General features: G+C 38.3%; 4 protein-coding genes and 1 long non-coding RNA gene across 9 annotated transcripts; 2 read left to right on the top strand and 3 right to left on the bottom strand.

Annotated features, from left to right (window-relative positions):
* Positions 1-36: 36 nt before the first annotated feature.
* colt (carnitine/acylcarnitine carrier protein colt, mitochondrial) lies at positions 37-9,523 on the bottom strand. 2 transcript variants are annotated; one of them, XM_018003653.2, is made up of 7 exons: positions 9,373-9,523; positions 9,161-9,311; positions 8,935-9,081; positions 8,261-8,408; positions 7,764-8,199; positions 438-617; positions 37-378 (listed from the first exon to the last, which is right to left on the bottom strand). In XM_018003653.2, exons 4-7 carry the CDS (start codon positions 8,387-8,389, stop codon positions 191-193), a joined length of 933 nt encoding a protein of 310 aa, XP_017859142.1. In that variant the 5' UTR covers positions 8,390-8,408; positions 8,935-9,081; positions 9,161-9,311; positions 9,373-9,523; the 3' UTR covers positions 37-190. The 2 variants fall into 2 exon arrangements, with proteins under 2 accessions (XP_017859142.1, XP_089319782.1); XM_089463656.1 differs by having other exon boundaries at positions 9,161-9,448.
* Positions 2,075-6,535, top strand: LOC108611167 (uncharacterized). The gene is made up of 4 exons (XM_018003650.2): positions 2,075-2,334; positions 2,404-2,725; positions 3,738-4,588; positions 5,565-6,535. The coding sequence occupies exons 1-4, from the start codon at positions 2,287-2,289 to the stop codon at positions 6,375-6,377; spliced, it is 2,034 nt and encodes a 677-aa protein (XP_017859139.1). The 5' UTR covers positions 2,075-2,286; the 3' UTR covers positions 6,378-6,535.
* A 260-nt stretch (positions 9,524-9,783) lies between the features above and the next one.
* MME1 (Mitochondrial Magnesium Exporter 1) lies at positions 9,784-11,627 on the bottom strand. Of its 3 annotated transcripts, none has more exons than XM_089463657.1 (5): positions 11,487-11,627; positions 10,852-11,363; positions 10,354-10,783; positions 10,118-10,294; positions 9,784-10,059 (listed from the first exon to the last, which is right to left on the bottom strand). In XM_089463657.1, the coding sequence occupies exons 2-5, from the start codon at positions 10,960-10,962 to the stop codon at positions 9,887-9,889; spliced, it is 891 nt and encodes a 296-aa protein (XP_089319783.1). In that variant the 5' UTR covers positions 10,963-11,363; positions 11,487-11,627; the 3' UTR covers positions 9,784-9,886. The 3 variants fall into 3 exon arrangements, with proteins under 3 accessions (XP_089319783.1, XP_017859144.1, XP_089319784.1); XM_018003655.2 differs by having other exon boundaries at positions 11,435-11,588; XM_089463658.1 differs by having other exon boundaries at positions 10,852-11,382; positions 11,435-11,581.
* A 59-nt stretch (positions 11,628-11,686) lies between these two features.
* Positions 11,687-14,714, top strand: LOC108611168 (uncharacterized). Of its 2 annotated transcripts, XR_001915693.2 has the most exons (4): positions 11,687-12,384; positions 12,486-12,991; positions 13,739-14,454; positions 14,536-14,714. XR_001915693.2 is itself a non-coding variant. In XM_018003651.2 (3 exons), exons 1-3 carry the CDS (start codon positions 12,331-12,333, stop codon positions 14,352-14,354), a joined length of 1,176 nt encoding a protein of 391 aa, XP_017859140.1. In that variant the 5' UTR covers positions 11,687-12,330; the 3' UTR covers positions 14,355-14,714. The 2 variants fall into 2 exon arrangements, 1 of the variants encoding a protein (XP_017859140.1); XM_018003651.2 differs by having other exon boundaries at positions 13,739-14,714.
* On the bottom strand, positions 14,626-15,753 carry LOC149269906 (uncharacterized). The gene is made up of 2 exons (XR_016268950.1): positions 15,613-15,753; positions 14,626-15,528 (listed from the first exon to the last, which is right to left on the bottom strand). It is a non-coding gene; the product is annotated as an uncharacterized LOC149269906 (long non-coding RNA).
* Between the last annotated feature and the right edge of the window lie 5 nt (positions 15,754-15,758).

The following is a 15,758-nucleotide window of genomic DNA, read 5'->3' as shown; positions in this document are numbered from 1 at the left end:
TCATCTCTATATACATTTCATTCAAGTACAATCATATTTAAAAACAATTCTCTTTTTATTAAATTTACATAATAATTTTGCATTAACAAAGACTAACTGACACTTAACTTTTAGCTTGAACATTACCACAAAAGGAAAGCCCTGGATCTATCTACGATTTGAAAAATATTAACAATTAGAAATCACTTTACTAGAAATTTGGTGCAACCAAATTGAAGAATTTGTTGGCCAGCTCAATGCCAAAGAAGCAGGCAGCATTGGCTGGGAAGGCACGTATCATGATGGGCGTAACGCCGCGATACAGAGCCAATGGGCCGTCCTTAACAATCAGATCCTTGAACACGCTGCGCACGCCGTGCTTGTATGTGCCCTCGGGTGCTGCAACGAATTTTGATAAAATCAATCGAATCAATTGATATCATCAAATATTTACTTACCCGATTGCAGACGACTCTTGAGCACGTCGGCGGGCATGCCCAGAATCCAGTAGGCCATGCCAGCGGCGCCGCCCGCAAATATGGTTGAGGCAGTGTTGATCTCGCCCGTCTTCGAGTGGGCCTTGGCCACATCCTGTATGTACTCGTAGACCAGGAAATAAAGCCCGTTAGCGGGCACGTCTGGAAAAACACGTTCAACAACAGTTTAGTAATCGTATATATGGTATAATTAATATGTATATTTGTATATTTGTAAACTTTCTCTAACTACTTAACTTACAGTTAATGCTTACTTACAGCTCAACTTATTTTATTTGATATTTCTTGATTCTTGATTCTTGTTCTTGATTCTTGATTCTTGCTTGGCTTTATGCTCTGCAGCTACGATGGGGCTGTGGGAAATAATTTATATCTTGCTATGCGAAATGCGCGGCGACATCAACGGCGCCATAAATATCTTGTTTATTACAATATAGTAAATCCGACTGAACTATATACTACGACAATTACAAACCCACACACATGCACACACACACAGACTCGAGAGCACAAACACACATTAATGGCTCGCACATTGTGCAAAGAAAAACATAAACAAGTTACAGTGGTTTGGAATTGTAAACAAAACGCAAATCAATTTAAATAACAAAGAGATTATCGTTATTAATTTTATATATTACAGTTTTGTTCGCTTATATATTAAAATTAATCAAACAAGTTTAAAGCAAGATAAATATAACAAAAGAATATATTATTTAGATAATTGCTTATTGAATTCTTTTGTAATGGTTTATTCTTTGAAGCTTTGTATATTTATTAATAATATTTAAAAAATAAATGTTGTAAATTTTATTTATTTTTTATAATTTTTATTTTTATTATATATAAATATAATTTTAATTTTTTTATTTTATTTTATTTTATTTTTATTTTTTTTGGTAGTGCGATTTATTATAACTTGATTTTAATTATTTTATATTGATATTTATTTATTATTTATAGAAATTAAACTTTTATAAAAGTGCTCATATTTTAATAAAATGCAATTTGTTTGCATATTTTTATTTAATTTATTTAAAAGGCAAATTTTTTCTTTATATTTGCAAGGAGTTTTAAAAAATAAGATGGATCAAACGTTTTGTATTATAATATTTAATTATGTTTATTGATATAGGTTTATTCGCATTCTGATTTATATTATATTTATTTATTTTATCCACATAAAAAATTTAAATTCAGATTTCATGATAAAGTATGTAATCAATAAAAGAGATTATATCTAAAATATATACGTATGTACATTTTTATCTAACCAATATCCCAAAACTGAACTCTAATTATCAGATTTGAATTAGATCGGTGTTGCTAAATATTTGAAACCCAACAAATCTTGGACTTTTAGATTTTTTTTAAAGAAAAATAGAGAAAAATACGAATTGTTATAGAATTTTGTTTCATCTCACAAACGCGACCTTGTGCTCATTGGAAGATGTGGAGAAACTCCTCAAACCGACGCCCATTATATACATATACAATATATGCATACACCCACACACATACACAGACGTACATATATTAATATAATAAAAAAAAGTTTTATCGAAGAAGGCCTTAATCTCAAATATGTATTTCCGTTAAAATGATTATACATAAAAAAAAAAACTTATATGTATATGGAATTACAATAACAATAGGGAGTTCAAATATGTTTTCGCTCTCAGTCCGATGGGAACCATGAGGCTGCGTTTTAGTATATGAACGGAATTCGAGGCAAGTGTACCTGCTTGGGCTTGAGGAATAGAGAAGTCAACACGCCAGCGCTTGCCAAACTGTGCGATAAACGATAAAGATGTTATCGTTGTCGCGTCTGATAAAAGTGCTAATCGTGCTGCTGCTAGTGAGTGATCCCCGAGCAATACTCAATAACGATATGATATGAAATGATACATATAACCTCTGCATACAGCGCTGCCAGCTACAGTCAGCCCTGCCACAGCTGGACCAGCAACCAGAGGCAACTGTGGAACTAGATGTGCTGAGCTGTCCCTCCAGCTGTGTCTGCCAGTATGCCGCCTTCAATGAGCTGCCCATCGCACGCTGGGTGAATCACATGACCAACACGGATGCTTCCGATGATGCCTCCGACTTCCTGCTGGCCACACACATCAAGCTGGCAACATGTCTGCTGCAGGAGGAGAGCGAGACGCAAACGCTGTTCAGTGCTTTACCCATCGACCTGCAGGCTCTAATCTTGCTGCATACGGGCAGCCCAGGGAGCCAGCTGACAGGTGAGTCCCAACGTTGCAGTCGGGCATTACCGACTACAGAGCACCTATTTAGAGCCTAACTGCTAGGTGCTCTGATCTATTTTCGACATACCACGCCCCCAACTAATATCAATAGAGATGTGAACAGCAATTTAGACAGTTTTGGTGCTGTATTAGAGGGCGTCTAAGGTAAAGTAATCGTAAAAATTATACGTAATAATATTGTGAAAAATACAGGGTATTCTTAAGTGTGTCATAGTCGATGCAAGCAGAGTAAGCTTCCGTAATAAAATATAAGCTTTGAAATGAATGTATATATATGGGATTGAACATGTAAAATTTCAATACTGAAACAAAGGTTTAATATCATTTAAATGCTTTGTATTGAGCTTGTGCATTGATAAGAATAAGTTTCGAATTTACGGTCGCATATTAAATATCCATGCATGTAGAAAAAGCCTCAGTAATCAAATATAAGCTTTGAGAAAAAATTAGGTTAAACTATGTGGGCTAAAACATTTAAGATAAACCCTCAAGCGTTAAATACTGATACAAAGCCTGAATGTGATTTCGGCTTAGACTGTAAATCAAAGCTTTAATGGGATTTTGACAAAATAATAGACTTATAGATGATTATAGATGACAAAACAAGCTGAAACCTATTATATGGAATTTACGAAAATCAATGGAGTTTAGTTAATAGAGTTCTTTATTTTGACAATACTTTTTAATCTTCAAGAATTTTTAATAATATAGAATGTTGCCTTAATAATAATTCTTGAATAATTGCCTTAAGTTTTTACCTTTAATATACTAAAAGTTTATTAAAGCTTTAGCTGGCCTGAATTTTATTATTCATATATTATTCAGATACATAATCATATCATTTATGCAATTAAAACAGCTAAATAAACCACGAAAATGAATAGAAATTGATGCATTGCAAAAGTCTAATAAAAACTTATATCTATCACTAATTGAAGTACTATAAATATTTGGATTAATCCAAACACATAATAATATGCGATTGCAGTGAATACGAGCAGCTTGCGTGCCCTCAACCAGCTGAGCACTCTGGAAATACGCGGCTCGGGCACCACCACGCTGAACATCGATGAGCCGCTGGAGTTTCTGCAGCACGCCAACTTCGAGCAGGTCAGGTTGCAGGCGAGCGAGCGGCTGCAGCGGCCGCAGCACTCGAAGCTGCCCAGCGACAATTACGAGTACAAGCCGCCCAGTGATATGGCTGGCAACGAGGCCACGCCCAAATACCAACTGAAATTCGAGCCAGAGGCCGCCGTCGAGATCATGAGCTATGCGCAGTATGTGGAGCGACTGAAGCAGACGCGCATGCCCAGCTTCTGGGGCTGGAGCCAACTGGAGGTGCTGCGCATCCACAACTGCCAGCTGAGCGAGCTCCATTGGCAGATGTTCGACGGCCTGACGCAGCTGCATCACCTGAGTCTCGAACGCAACGGCATCGAGGAGCTGCAGCCGTTCGCCTTCAGCGGAGCGCCGCACCTGAAGAGCCTCTCGCTGGCCCACAATACGGTCGCACGCCTTTACTACCTGGGCCTAGCTGGACTCCTGGAACTGGAGACCCTCAATCTGGCCGACAATCACTTGGAGCGCTTGAGTGAGTCCAGTTTTCCGCCTCTGCCGCGCCTGCTCAAAGCTGATTTGAGAGAGAATCCCATCATGTACATATTGCCGGCGACGTTTTGGGTGATGAACGATACGCGCGAGCTGCTCCTGGGCAGCGAGCTGGCCGCTCTGGAGCTGCGCAGCTGGAACAGCTATGGACAGTTCGATTCGCTGCACAAATTGCGCAAGCTGAGTCTGGCCAATGTGACGACAGCCAGCTTGGAGCAGGGCGTCTTTAAGGTAAGGAATTAATAAACTAATGCTCAGTTTTATTATAACCAGGGCCCATTCAAAATAGAAAATGAAGGTGTAATGATTTTGTTAAAAAATATATGTAAGTACAGTCGAATCTCGATAAGTTCTACTCCGCTAAATCGAAAATCGCAATGAGTTGAAACAATTCTATTCCCTTCAAAGAAATTCGTTCTCAATAATTCTCGATAATTTGATTTTCTATGTAAATCGGAAAACCTGATCCACTTGTCATTTCGAAATATCGGGATTAATCGATTTATTTTATGTCTATCTGTCTGTCCAACTGACCATCTGCCCGTATGTATAAGTAGATCCTAGAATCTATGATAGCTAAAGATTCGAAAATTTGTGTAGGTCTCCCTCACTGATGCCATTTCAGCATTTTTTTCCGTCGGATCTCGCTTTCTTCAAAGTTCGTCTTTCTGCTTTTCCATCTAGATCTAGTTTTTTGTGCTTTGAATAAATGGAAGCATTGATCCCCATATTTGTTTCCAGAAACCGATAAGAATACTTATTTTAACTTAATATCACCTTATCACATTTTCAGTTAATAAATTATGTCCCGTACAACTTCTGAGCTATAGTCTCCATATTTTCTATTTAGTTTAATTTTTATTTTCTACAAATTTTATTTTATTAATATTTTTTGTTTTCCCCCAATGAGTACGATTTCAAATTTCATCAAATTCCTTAACTCAAAGGTCAATGGCAAATATACCTAAAATATTTTTCTGTAATTAGACAGATTTGATATAGAATTTAAAGATTATATGCTAAAAGCTTCATTGAAATCAGTGCCGAGAGGTTCCTAAACAGAGTATCTACTAGTCGGGAACCCCGGCTAGAGTTTTCATACTTTTTTTTTGTATACCTCATGAGAAGGTAGAGTATCAAGAGACCCCGCTACATAGCTTCAATCCTCTCTCTCTCTCTCTCTCTCTCTCTCTCTCTCTCTCTGCAGGGTCTTTATGCACTGGAGCAGCTAACTCTGCGTGGCAGCATTAGCAGCGTGCAATTCGATGCATTCGCTGGCATGGAGCAGCTGCGTGAGCTGGACCTCAGCCATTGCGGCATTGTGGAGCTATCGATGGATGCGCTGCTCGGGCTGAAGCGTCTGGAGCTGCTCAATTTGGCGCACAACAATTTGACGCATGTGCCGAATGGCCTGCTCGACGATCAGCTGCAGCTGGAGGTGGTGCAGCTGCAGGGCAATCAGCTGCGCACGCTGCCCACCAGCTTCTTTCAGCAGCCGCGTTTGCGTGTCGCCCGGCTCGATCAGAATCCGTGGCAGTGTGACTGCGACATGAGCAACTGGCTGCCAAGGCTGACCAATGTGATGCGCGGCCCCAGCGTCGAGCGTTGTGTGCGCGATATCAATGGCGAGCCGATGCTCTGCCGGCATGTGGCCAGCTATGAGACGGACAAGAAACTGGTGCCGCGCTGTGCCAACTATAATGGACGCAGCGTCTACTATGTGCTGCGCAGGCAACTCCACTGCGGCGCCCCGCTCATGCTGGCGCCCTCGAGGGGGCACAGCACACGCGGCCTGCCCCATTGGCGTAAATTGGAGCTGCACCAACAGCAGCAGCAGCAGCAGCCGCAGCAACACAAACTCGGCTCCAAGAAGAAGCAGCATCCGCACAAGAAACAACGCAAATCACATTTGGCCCAAAGAAACAATTTGGAGCGTATATTGAAGGAACAGCAGCAAAAGCAACAGAATGAGGCAACCTCGGCTCACTCTGATGGCCAGCAAATGTCTAATGAGATTTAATAACAATACCAATACACACACATGCATACACACATACATACACACACATACGCACACACTCGCACTTAGTTTAGGTTTAAGCTGAATTCCAACAATTATCAATGTTTAATACGCCAACAAAAACTAATTAGAATTAATAAAATAAATGATTAAGTACACATCGACTGAAACTAAACGGAGACGACGATTACAGCTTAGCTTTACGACTATAGCTTGAACAGAATCTTGAATACTTTTATTAATACAAGAAATAACGACTATAGAAGACGTTACAGTTATCCAGTAAGCATGCTTATAAGATTCTGATTTGAAACGGATTTCGTTATCTACGACTGAAACACTGCAACCGGAAATATGTTTATGACGGAATGTACAATTCAAGATTAGTGCGCTTTGAGTGCTCAGTCGAAATGGTTGATCTTTATGGGAGGTCTCTCACTCTCTTCTCATATACGCATGTAAATATAATACATACATATACATCTTCTTTACGGAATGTAGAGATTACGATATATACATACATATATTATGATCGCTGGAGTCACAGACCGGAAACGAGCAGACAGACAGACGCAGAGCGCTACAACGACTCATCTTGCCGTCTTGATCAAAAATATATGTATGTATACCTTATGGAGTCCGTCACGCCTCTTTCTGCATTCTACACACCCTTGCTCAGAATCATTAAAGGGTTACTTTTCTGTGTTCCCATTACAAAAAATGGTTCATATAAGAACTAGAAGTTTCTCTGAATATTCATTGCAATTGCAGATTATATATCATATAGTATGAAGTTGCTTATAAAAGAAATGATTGTATTTAAAGTCAGGTTTAGGTATTATCAATCGCAAAAAAGTTGCTCACATAAAAACAACATTTTTTAGACTGAATATTCAGAAGACAAATTGTTTGTAAATTTGAGGAAATTATCAAACTATTAAATGCTACAATTGATGGGTGGTTTCTAAGGTTTTTCATACAAGAAACTAATTAACTTAAAATAGGATAATTCCAATTCACACAGATAAATAGTTACAGTTAAAAATTGAGTTGACTGTCGATTTTAATCAGACATAAAACATATTTAAAAACAATATATTAGCTAAATATGAATTCAAGATATTCAACTATAAACATAATATTCTTTATAGAACTCTGAAGAGATAGTGTAATAAAAATGCTCAACTGCTGATTTTAATTAAGAGCAAAAAATTCTTGATAGAATTATAATGCAGAATCTAGAAGTATATGGGCACAATATTTAAAAAAAAAAAGTAAATATTTCAAAAAAATTATATAAATATATATCTCTTCCTCCTAACTAGCCCTCTTGAATTCCATTTCAAAGAACTGTGAATTTTTCTTATAAGCGTAGTTCTCACTTACCCCTGAGCATCGTTGCGCAGCTGCCTTTGAAAACGCTGCGCAGACCGCCCTCCTTATACAGTTTGCCAGCGCAGTCGATCATGCCGGTGTATTTCTTTTCGCCACCTGGGCCAGTGCCCTGGGTTTGCAGCAGAACTTTGATGCGTTCGCCGGGCGCCATGATGAACGTGGAGAAGAGGCCAGAGAACGAGCCGGCGACAAAGATTTGCGGATAGGTAAGCTTTGAATCCTCACCGCGCTGCTGCAATCGCTTGCCCAGCGCATAGCCGGCAAAGCACATTGCAAATATAGGCGCCACGCCAGTTAGCGGCGCTGACATGCCCTTGTACAGCCCCCGGAAGCCCTCGTTGCGTATGGTCTTGGTGGCACAGTCTAGGGTACCGCTATACATGGGCTTCTCTCCAGGCGCTGGCCGTGGCATTGTTTGCAAACGTACCTAAGCATGAGAGGGAATATCCTTATTAGGCGACTATCAATTCATATTATGGTATACTTACCTTAATCGTGTCGAGGGGGTGACCTGAGAGAACATTGCATATGCCGCCAAAGCCGCCAGTGATGAAGGACTTCAGCGGATTAGCTTTGCGTTCTGCAGGAGCATTTTCAACCTTCTCAAGAGTTGTCATGGCTTACGGATTTGTGAGTCTGTAAATGGAAAGTGTTTCAATCAGTTTATAATTATATAAATAAAATATTATTGTGATTGTTTAGATAGAATACATATTTTTATATATAAAATATGAATAAATAAATAATTAATAATACAAATATTTGTATATATACAATATATTTTTAAATAAACAAACAATCAGACATCTCTGCTAATGAGACTAAATTTATACAAAGCATTTACGAAATGCCAGAGATCACCTATATTATAATATATACGCTTTTACTACAAGTCAATCATGTAAAGGTAATTATACAAATAGACATAATTACGACTATGCAGAAAGGCTTATACCAGCCACAGACACGTCTTATTTCAATATTTCAATGAAAGGGTTAACTGGAATTTGCACTCTGCGTGCAATCACATTGCTTAATCTCTACTGGTCATTGTACGAAAGCTGATAAGGATTAGACAGTATTAATGTGCAATCCCCAGGCCAACTAAAGCCAACAGTCAAAGCTGCCTTCAATGAGGATTAGTAATTCCCGTTACACATACCTGACTTCAAATATACGAATAAAGATGTTCAAAAACAATGTCGTGGCGGCAGCGCAGGTGCGAGCGAGAGCGAATAAGTAAGGCGCAGCAGAACCTGTTGCGGGCAGCAGTACAAGATGTCGACTGTTTTGACTTGGAGAGCGGCACCTGTGTAGGTGAGCATTAAGTGAATTGGTTATGTTGTTATCAATATTGGAACGAACACATTGATGATATGGCTACGTACCTAGGAGAACTAAAATTTGCTTAACTAAAGCTGCATTGCCGGCACCGAGGTTCAAAGTCCGCTATCTTTGGCAGTTTGAACCAGACAATCGCATCTATTTTTATCTAAGCATCGGCGACCTTTTCTATTACAAGCAGCTGCTGTCTAATCGCTGCATGGAATTGTTTTACTCTCCAATCATTAAAAACTCAGCTTTAATTTTTTGAATTTACCCAAATCTCGATGGTTTGTAATTTTGTGTTCTGTAATTAAAGCTAGAGATGAACCAATCGAAAGATACACGTCTGTGTTATATAGACAAATAGGCCTATAAAAAGCCTATGTCAAAAAATTGTTTTCATCTAACGAATCAACTAAATAATAAATTATAATATAAATGGATCGTTAAAAAATATCTAACGCACTGAGAATTGTTAAATATACTTAATTATTTTTAATTAAATAATTATTATTTTGCTCACACTGTTATAGACACGACCTTTACGTGGCACACGAAAAGCACGAACCGGTTTCATCTCTATTCGCATACTCTCAACAGGCGCTGCCAACTCGTGTTTAAATATATATTTATTTACACAGCTGTTGGCACCTGCCCGGCAATTCAAAATAAATCTATATGTATGTAGTCTATCAAAATATACACATTTAATTACATAATTTGTTATGTTATACAATAGTAAAATTATATAGCGTCTATGTGGCCCACAAGCGTTAGACCCTTATTGTCTAAAATGTTAACAGATCATTGGCCAGCTCAACGCCAACAAATACCGCTGCGGTTGAGGGAAAAGCACGTATTAATATGGGCAGGACACCGCGATACAACGCTTTGGGTCCCTCTTTGGCCATCAGTTCCTTGAATACGCTTCGTATGCCATGCTGGTAGGTGCCCTCGGGCGCTGAATGTTAAATGAGAGTTAGCTAATGTACTAATGACACATAATATCATTTACTAACCCGATTGCAATCGACTCTTAAGTACATCAAAAGGCACAGCCAATGACCAAAATGCAATACCAGCCATGCCGCCAGCAAATATGGTCGATGTGGGCGTTATACTACCAGTCTTTGAGTGCCGTCTAGCCAGATCTTGCAAGGCCTCGTATATAACAAAATAGACACCAGTTGGTGAATCTATAAGGAATAAGATTATCAAATATAAATATACAGATCAACAGCCATCTCTGACTCACCTCGCAGCACACAAGCACACGTGCCCTTAAAGAGACTCCGTATACCACCTTGCCTATAGAGCTTCAGTGCGGTATCTATTAGACCATTGTACATCACTGGGCCGGTCACCGGTTGGGTTTGCAGCAACACCTTAATGCGATCGGATGGCACCGTAACCAGAGCCGAGCAAATGCCCGCCCCAGCGCCGGCGATAAATATTTGTGAATATGTGAGCTTAACGTGTTCGTCACTCTGAAAGAGCCGCTTGCCAGCCGCATAGACGGCAAAATCTACCGCATAAATGGGCGTGACACCTATCAAAGGTGCTGAAATGCCTTTGTAGAAGCCTCGAACACCCTCATGACTAAACGTCTTCACAGCACAATCGATAATGCCTTTGTATTTGGGCGGCTGACCAGCTACGGGCAGCGGCATTGTCTGTAGTCGCACCTAAAAGTAAATAAAAATAATAAAATACAATAAGAAATAAATCAAACCTATTGCTTTAAAAAACGTACCTTAATTGTATCTAGCGGATATCCTGTTAGCACACTGCATATTCCACCGAATCCTCCAGCTATAAATGATTTAACAGGATTCGCTTTGGAGTCGCTTGTCGGCAATGCCATGACGAACTACTTATGGTATTTACGTAAATGAAGCCAAAATATCGTCAGCCAGTCTTGGGATGATTACTGAGTAATTGATACATGCACGTGTGGTGAGTGTTGTTTGGGTTATGTTATCAGTGAACTGGGCTGCTGCTGCTGCTTAATAATGATAATCAATTTGTGGATTTCTTTGGCGAGCTCAATTTCCATTTCGAATTCACAGCAGCGCATCCAGTCTTATCAACTAAAACCATATGTCGAAGCGCAAACATTTACATTTGGCCAAAATGTTATTAACAGTGCAGATGAATCTTATACTGTTACAATAGTTTACTCATATTTCAGTGTTATGAAATGCGTTAAATTTATTGCAGACTTCGGTTTGGCAAAGAACCGTTTAATATTGGAAGGTAAAAGGCCTGTAATAATATAAAAGCACTATAACACAGTCGGAATAAGAAGTAAGTTCATAAGGAATAAGTTCACTAACAACAGCGGTGTCTTGGCAAGACCCCAAGCGAATTTTTCGTATTTATGCTTACATATTTTAAAAAGAAACAATTTTGATATATTTTTCAGAAACAATAAGAAATTAAGAACATGTTCTGTGAAAATTATCATTCCGTAGAGCATTTGTGTAATTATTATATACAGTTTACGGCTTAAAAACATTACAATATTTTTGTATTACATGTATAACCGGATATTATATTTATGTGTACATCTGCGTTTTAAGAGTTTGGAAATTTCAGATTTAAAATGTCCATTTGCCAATTGTTCGATGTTCGCCTACTGTTTATCGATAGCTGTAATAAAATTGACATTCACAGCGAATATCTTTGAAAGGCCTCAATATATGAAATGAGCGAAAACAATAAAAATAAAGTTTAAAAATGCATACAAAAAATGTTTTAAAACGTGCCATTTAAATTAAATGATACATTAATAATAAAAAACGCAACTCAATTTTATTGCTATCGAGCCTATCGAGTGTGCCACAGCAGGGCTGCCAGAGTGAGCTAAAAATTGTTGCGTATGCGTGTGCAAAGCATATGCATAGCATATTTTATTGTTTAAAACAATCCTTTTGTGCAAAAAATTGTGCAAAAACATATGTAGAACTTATGTCTGATACAAGTGCTCTGGAATTATGTATCAGTTGTAGTGCGAGCTGCAGTAGCAGGCGCAAAAGAAGAAAGTGAAGCAGCTACAACAACAACAGCAGCGACAAGAACAACAACAAAAGAGCAGCAACAAATTTTGTAAAAGGGAAAGAGAAATATATATACATACATATATTTGTACACAATCAAACGCACACGCAACGTGCTCGCACCAGCCCCATTATAAATTCAAGAAACAACAGCTACAAAAACAGCAATTGCAATGTCCAATGGTGACGATGTGCTAGACAACTGGGAAGAAATTGACGAGGCAGGCGTGAGTATAGATTGACATTACATCAAAAAACAGCAACAACATCAAAACAGCAACAAACAAAAAAATAATCGTCAAAAATGCTTTCTCGATATCTCTTATAGCTTTGCATGACGCTTCAAACGAAACTGCAAACCGCCGACGACGACTCCAGTTGCACCTCTAAGCCCGCCTCAACAGCTGAAACACCAGCAACAACAGCAGTCTCTGGCAAAATGAAATTACTTCAACGGCCGCAGAGCATGCAGGAAAGCAGCGGTGGTGGCAGCGCTGCGACGGCCGCAGTCGTGGCACCTAAACAAATCATGATTGCTAAGAAGCAGCCTACGTCTGCGACATCATTGGATGACGAATCGAGCGCGCCGTCGCCGCCTGTTATGATGGTGCTCCATAAATCGAGCAGCGAGTACGATGCTGCCAATTATGCCACGCCCATTAGCAATCAAACGGTGAAAATATTGCGACGACCCGCACAGGCCGAAGAGCGCCGTGATATGAATGGCATTAGACCCAAGCAGCCCATCAAAACACTGCAGCAAAGAGAGCAGGAATACGCACAGGCACGTCTTCGCATACTGGGAAGCGCTAAGAATCCAGAGGACGATAAACCGTTAGTATTTGAGTATATATACATATATAACATTGATACTGCCAGTTATCATTTGCAGATATCGTAGCTACATATATTTACATTGTTTTGCTGATGCTGGCAACTCTTATAGTGAATATGTAGTTGCTCTCAATATTCATGCTGTTTATAGATCTAGAGTGACTCATAACCTTCCAGTAGCTTCTATAGCTATGCTATAAGAAAGCTCTGCTGCCATTTTGTATATAGAAACAGATTAGCGCATCAGTTGATTAACAGATAATGCCATACCATATCATAGCTAATGGGTAATTAGCTATATATTCCTCGGAGCTAATTTCTTTTCATTTTAATAACCAATATAAGGATAATATATCCTATAGCTGTTATAGAAAATATTCAATAGCAACGAAATTTTCCATAAAATTAGGATGAACTAGACTGATGCAGTTAAAATTATCTATGTATTAGCTATGTCTCCAACCAAGATAAGGATAGGATAATCTGTAGAGCAAATTGGTGATGCAGTGATCCAGTTTCTGTAAGAATGCCAAGCTTTAACAAGCGGTGCAACTGGTACTTGATCCGGATACAATTCTATATACAACACTTTCCATTTCAAATTTCTCATTTTACCATTTAAGCAGCGTTCATTAAACTAATATTTGATCTCTGTATATATGAGACTTTCCCTAAACGAAGTTCCCAATGCAATTTCTCAAGTTGCCTTTTGTGCGCCTTGTAAAACTAATATCTAATCTCTTGCAGTGCCGCGGCCGCAACCCTCGTGGTGCTATCAACCCCAGTGCAGCCGGAGGTGACGACAACAACGCCAACAGCGTTCAACTTCAATAACAACAATAATAATAACAATAGTGGCAGTGGCATTCAGTCAGTGAATAATGCATCACCTGGGATGCATCGATCCACATCGGCGCCAAAGATGTCACAGACGGCGCCCTTTTACAACAACTACAACAATTATTATCAGCCGCCGCCAAATGCAGCCCCCATGGGCTATTTCTATCAGCAGACACCGTCGATGCATCAGCCACATCAACAGCAGCAACAGCATCAGCAAACTTCGCCACAATCACTGGCGCATTACAATCAACGACTGTCGCAGTATATGACAGGCGCCACTGTGACAACAGCAGGAGCTGCAACGGCCAATCCTCAGCAGAGTTGGTCGCCGGTTGTGGGCGGCAGTGTTTCGGCGGCGCTGCTGCGTCAGCAATCGTTGCATACGCCATCGTTGCAACAGCATCAGGCACAGCCACAGCCACCGCCACCTCAATATGCACATCCATACAATGATAACGTACTACGGCTGCCACGTGGTCCGTGCCCCAATGGCACAATCGGATTTCAGATGCGTCGGTAACAGGCGGCCGGATGGATGCAACAGAATTATCTATTATTTCAATTATCCCATGCCAATTGAACGCATGCATTCAAAATTGTCATTTCTGAGATTGCATTAAGTAATTTGTTTTGCTTTATACACATTTATATATACATCTATATATATATTTATTCATTCTTTTTCATGTGGCAAATTTGAGAGCTGCAATCAACCAACTATGTAAACAAATTTATGACGGAGTTTGGTAGTTATCTTGTAAATTTACAAACAAAAAAAAACAACAACAACAGAGGAGAAACATTACAATTTTTTAATGCTTACTAATAATAATAACAAAACAATACAAAAACCGAAAATACATATTTTACAAAACGTGAATGGGCTACTTGATTATGATCGAATTCGAATTCGAAACTAAATATCTTTATAAATATATACAAATATTATTGATCGTAATTTAGATATGGTAAGTAAATTATATAATGGTTGATAGTACTTTTAGGGAAGCTTATTTAAATGATTACCTAACAAAATATTGGCATATTATAATAGATCAGGTAAGTATTCTTACAGAGTTGGGCTAATTTCTGAGAATTATTTTTAAAGGTTATAAATTTTCGATTATGGTATTTAAGTATTAATATAGAACTTGCTGATATGTATTTAGAATTCAATTGACATTTCAAAGATTATCCGAAAATTACATAAGGTTCCTAATATTCTATTAAGATTATTTAAAAACATGTTTTTTATGATATTACTTTGGTTATGGTTATGACTGTAAGAATTTTAACTTTGTAGTAATAAATATACTATCAATTAATTTAAGTGATTTATATATTTGAAATAATTTTAAAATTTAATTTCTGATATTACAGATTAGGTAACTAATATATGTTTCAAATCAGGGAATAACATAAGAATTGTTTTACATCAAGAACAGAATTTCTTTGTTTTCCAATTTCAGTTTTAAAAATGTTTTTTTTTTTTTTTTTTAGAAATATTTTTAAATGTAACTTCCAAACAATGAATCACGAATATATCAGAAAATGTACTTTTCGGTATTAACAAATTGAGAAGAAATAAAAACATGTGTACACATTTAGGTACACACGATCAGTATTGAAATCAAGAGATTTGTTTCCAGAATTCGGTGCATTGATCTCAGATTATCTGTAATTTGTTTCCGCGACTGATGCAGGGCCATAAATTTTGTATGATTAAGAAATCGGCTGATCGCTTAAATATGAATTGGTTTTATTATATGTATACTTACACCTCATCCAGTTAAGTGAAGTTTCACACTTCGCGCCATTTAATTACAATAAGAAATGTAAGAATTTGCTTAATTTAATGAAAGCGTAAAAAATGCTGTACTGTTGGCTGCAACTGCACTTACCCCCACGGTCTGTACGGTTACGG

The sequence above is a fragment of the Drosophila arizonae genome, chromosome 3 (genome assembly GCF_054131065.1).
Source record: "Drosophila arizonae isolate 15081-1271.41 chromosome 3, UAZ_ARI_1.0, whole genome shotgun sequence".
NCBI classification, from domain to species: Eukaryota; Metazoa; Arthropoda; class Insecta; order Diptera; family Drosophilidae; genus Drosophila; species Drosophila arizonae.
This window is presented reverse-complemented; position numbering and strand designations above follow the sequence as displayed.

What these genes read in the sequence shown, in the direction of transcription:
- LOC108611167 (XM_018003650.2), top strand. Translation starts at nt 2,287, where the DNA reads ATGTTATCGTTGTCGCGTCTGATAAAAGTGCTAATCGTGCTGCTGCTA. An exon ending in TGCTAATCGTGCTGCTGCTA is followed by an intron (nt 2,335 to 2,403) that starts GTGAGTGATCCC and finishes CTCTGCATACAG; the next exon opens with CGCTGCCAGCTACAGTCAGC. An exon ending in CCCAGGGAGCCAGCTGACAG is followed by an intron (nt 2,726 to 3,737) that starts GTGAGTCCCAAC and finishes ATGCGATTGCAG; the next exon opens with TGAATACGAGCAGCTTGCGT.
- MME1 (XM_089463657.1), bottom strand. Translation starts at nt 10,962, where the DNA reads ATGGCATTGCCGACAAGCGACTCCAAAGCGAATCCTGTTAAATCATTT. An exon ending in GTGTGCTTGTGTGCTGCGAG is followed by an intron (nt 10,295 to 10,353) that starts GTGAGTCAGAGA and finishes TATTCCTTATAG; the next exon opens with ATTCACCAACTGGTGTCTAT. An exon ending in TAAGAGTCGATTGCAATCGG is followed by an intron (nt 10,060 to 10,117) that starts GTTAGTAAATGA and finishes TTTAACATTCAG; the next exon opens with CGCCCGAGGGCACCTACCAG.
- colt (XM_018003653.2), bottom strand. Translation starts at nt 8,389, where the DNA reads ATGACAACTCTTGAGAAGGTTGAAAATGCTCCTGCAGAACGCAAAGCT. An exon ending in ACCCCCTCGACACGATTAAG is followed by an intron (nt 8,200 to 8,260) that starts GTAAGTATACCA and finishes TCTCATGCTTAG; the next exon opens with GTACGTTTGCAAACAATGCC. An exon ending in CAAGAGTCGTCTGCAATCGG is followed by an intron (nt 379 to 437) that starts GTAAGTAAATAT and finishes AATTCGTTGCAG; the next exon opens with CACCCGAGGGCACATACAAG.
- LOC108611168 (XM_018003651.2), top strand. Translation starts at nt 12,331, where the DNA reads ATGTCCAATGGTGACGATGTGCTAGACAACTGGGAAGAAATTGACGAG. An exon ending in AAGAAATTGACGAGGCAGGC is followed by an intron (nt 12,385 to 12,485) that starts GTGAGTATAGAT and finishes TATCTCTTATAG; the next exon opens with CTTTGCATGACGCTTCAAAC. An exon ending in AATCCAGAGGACGATAAACC is followed by an intron (nt 12,992 to 13,738) that starts GTTAGTATTTGA and finishes AATCTCTTGCAG; the next exon opens with TGCCGCGGCCGCAACCCTCG.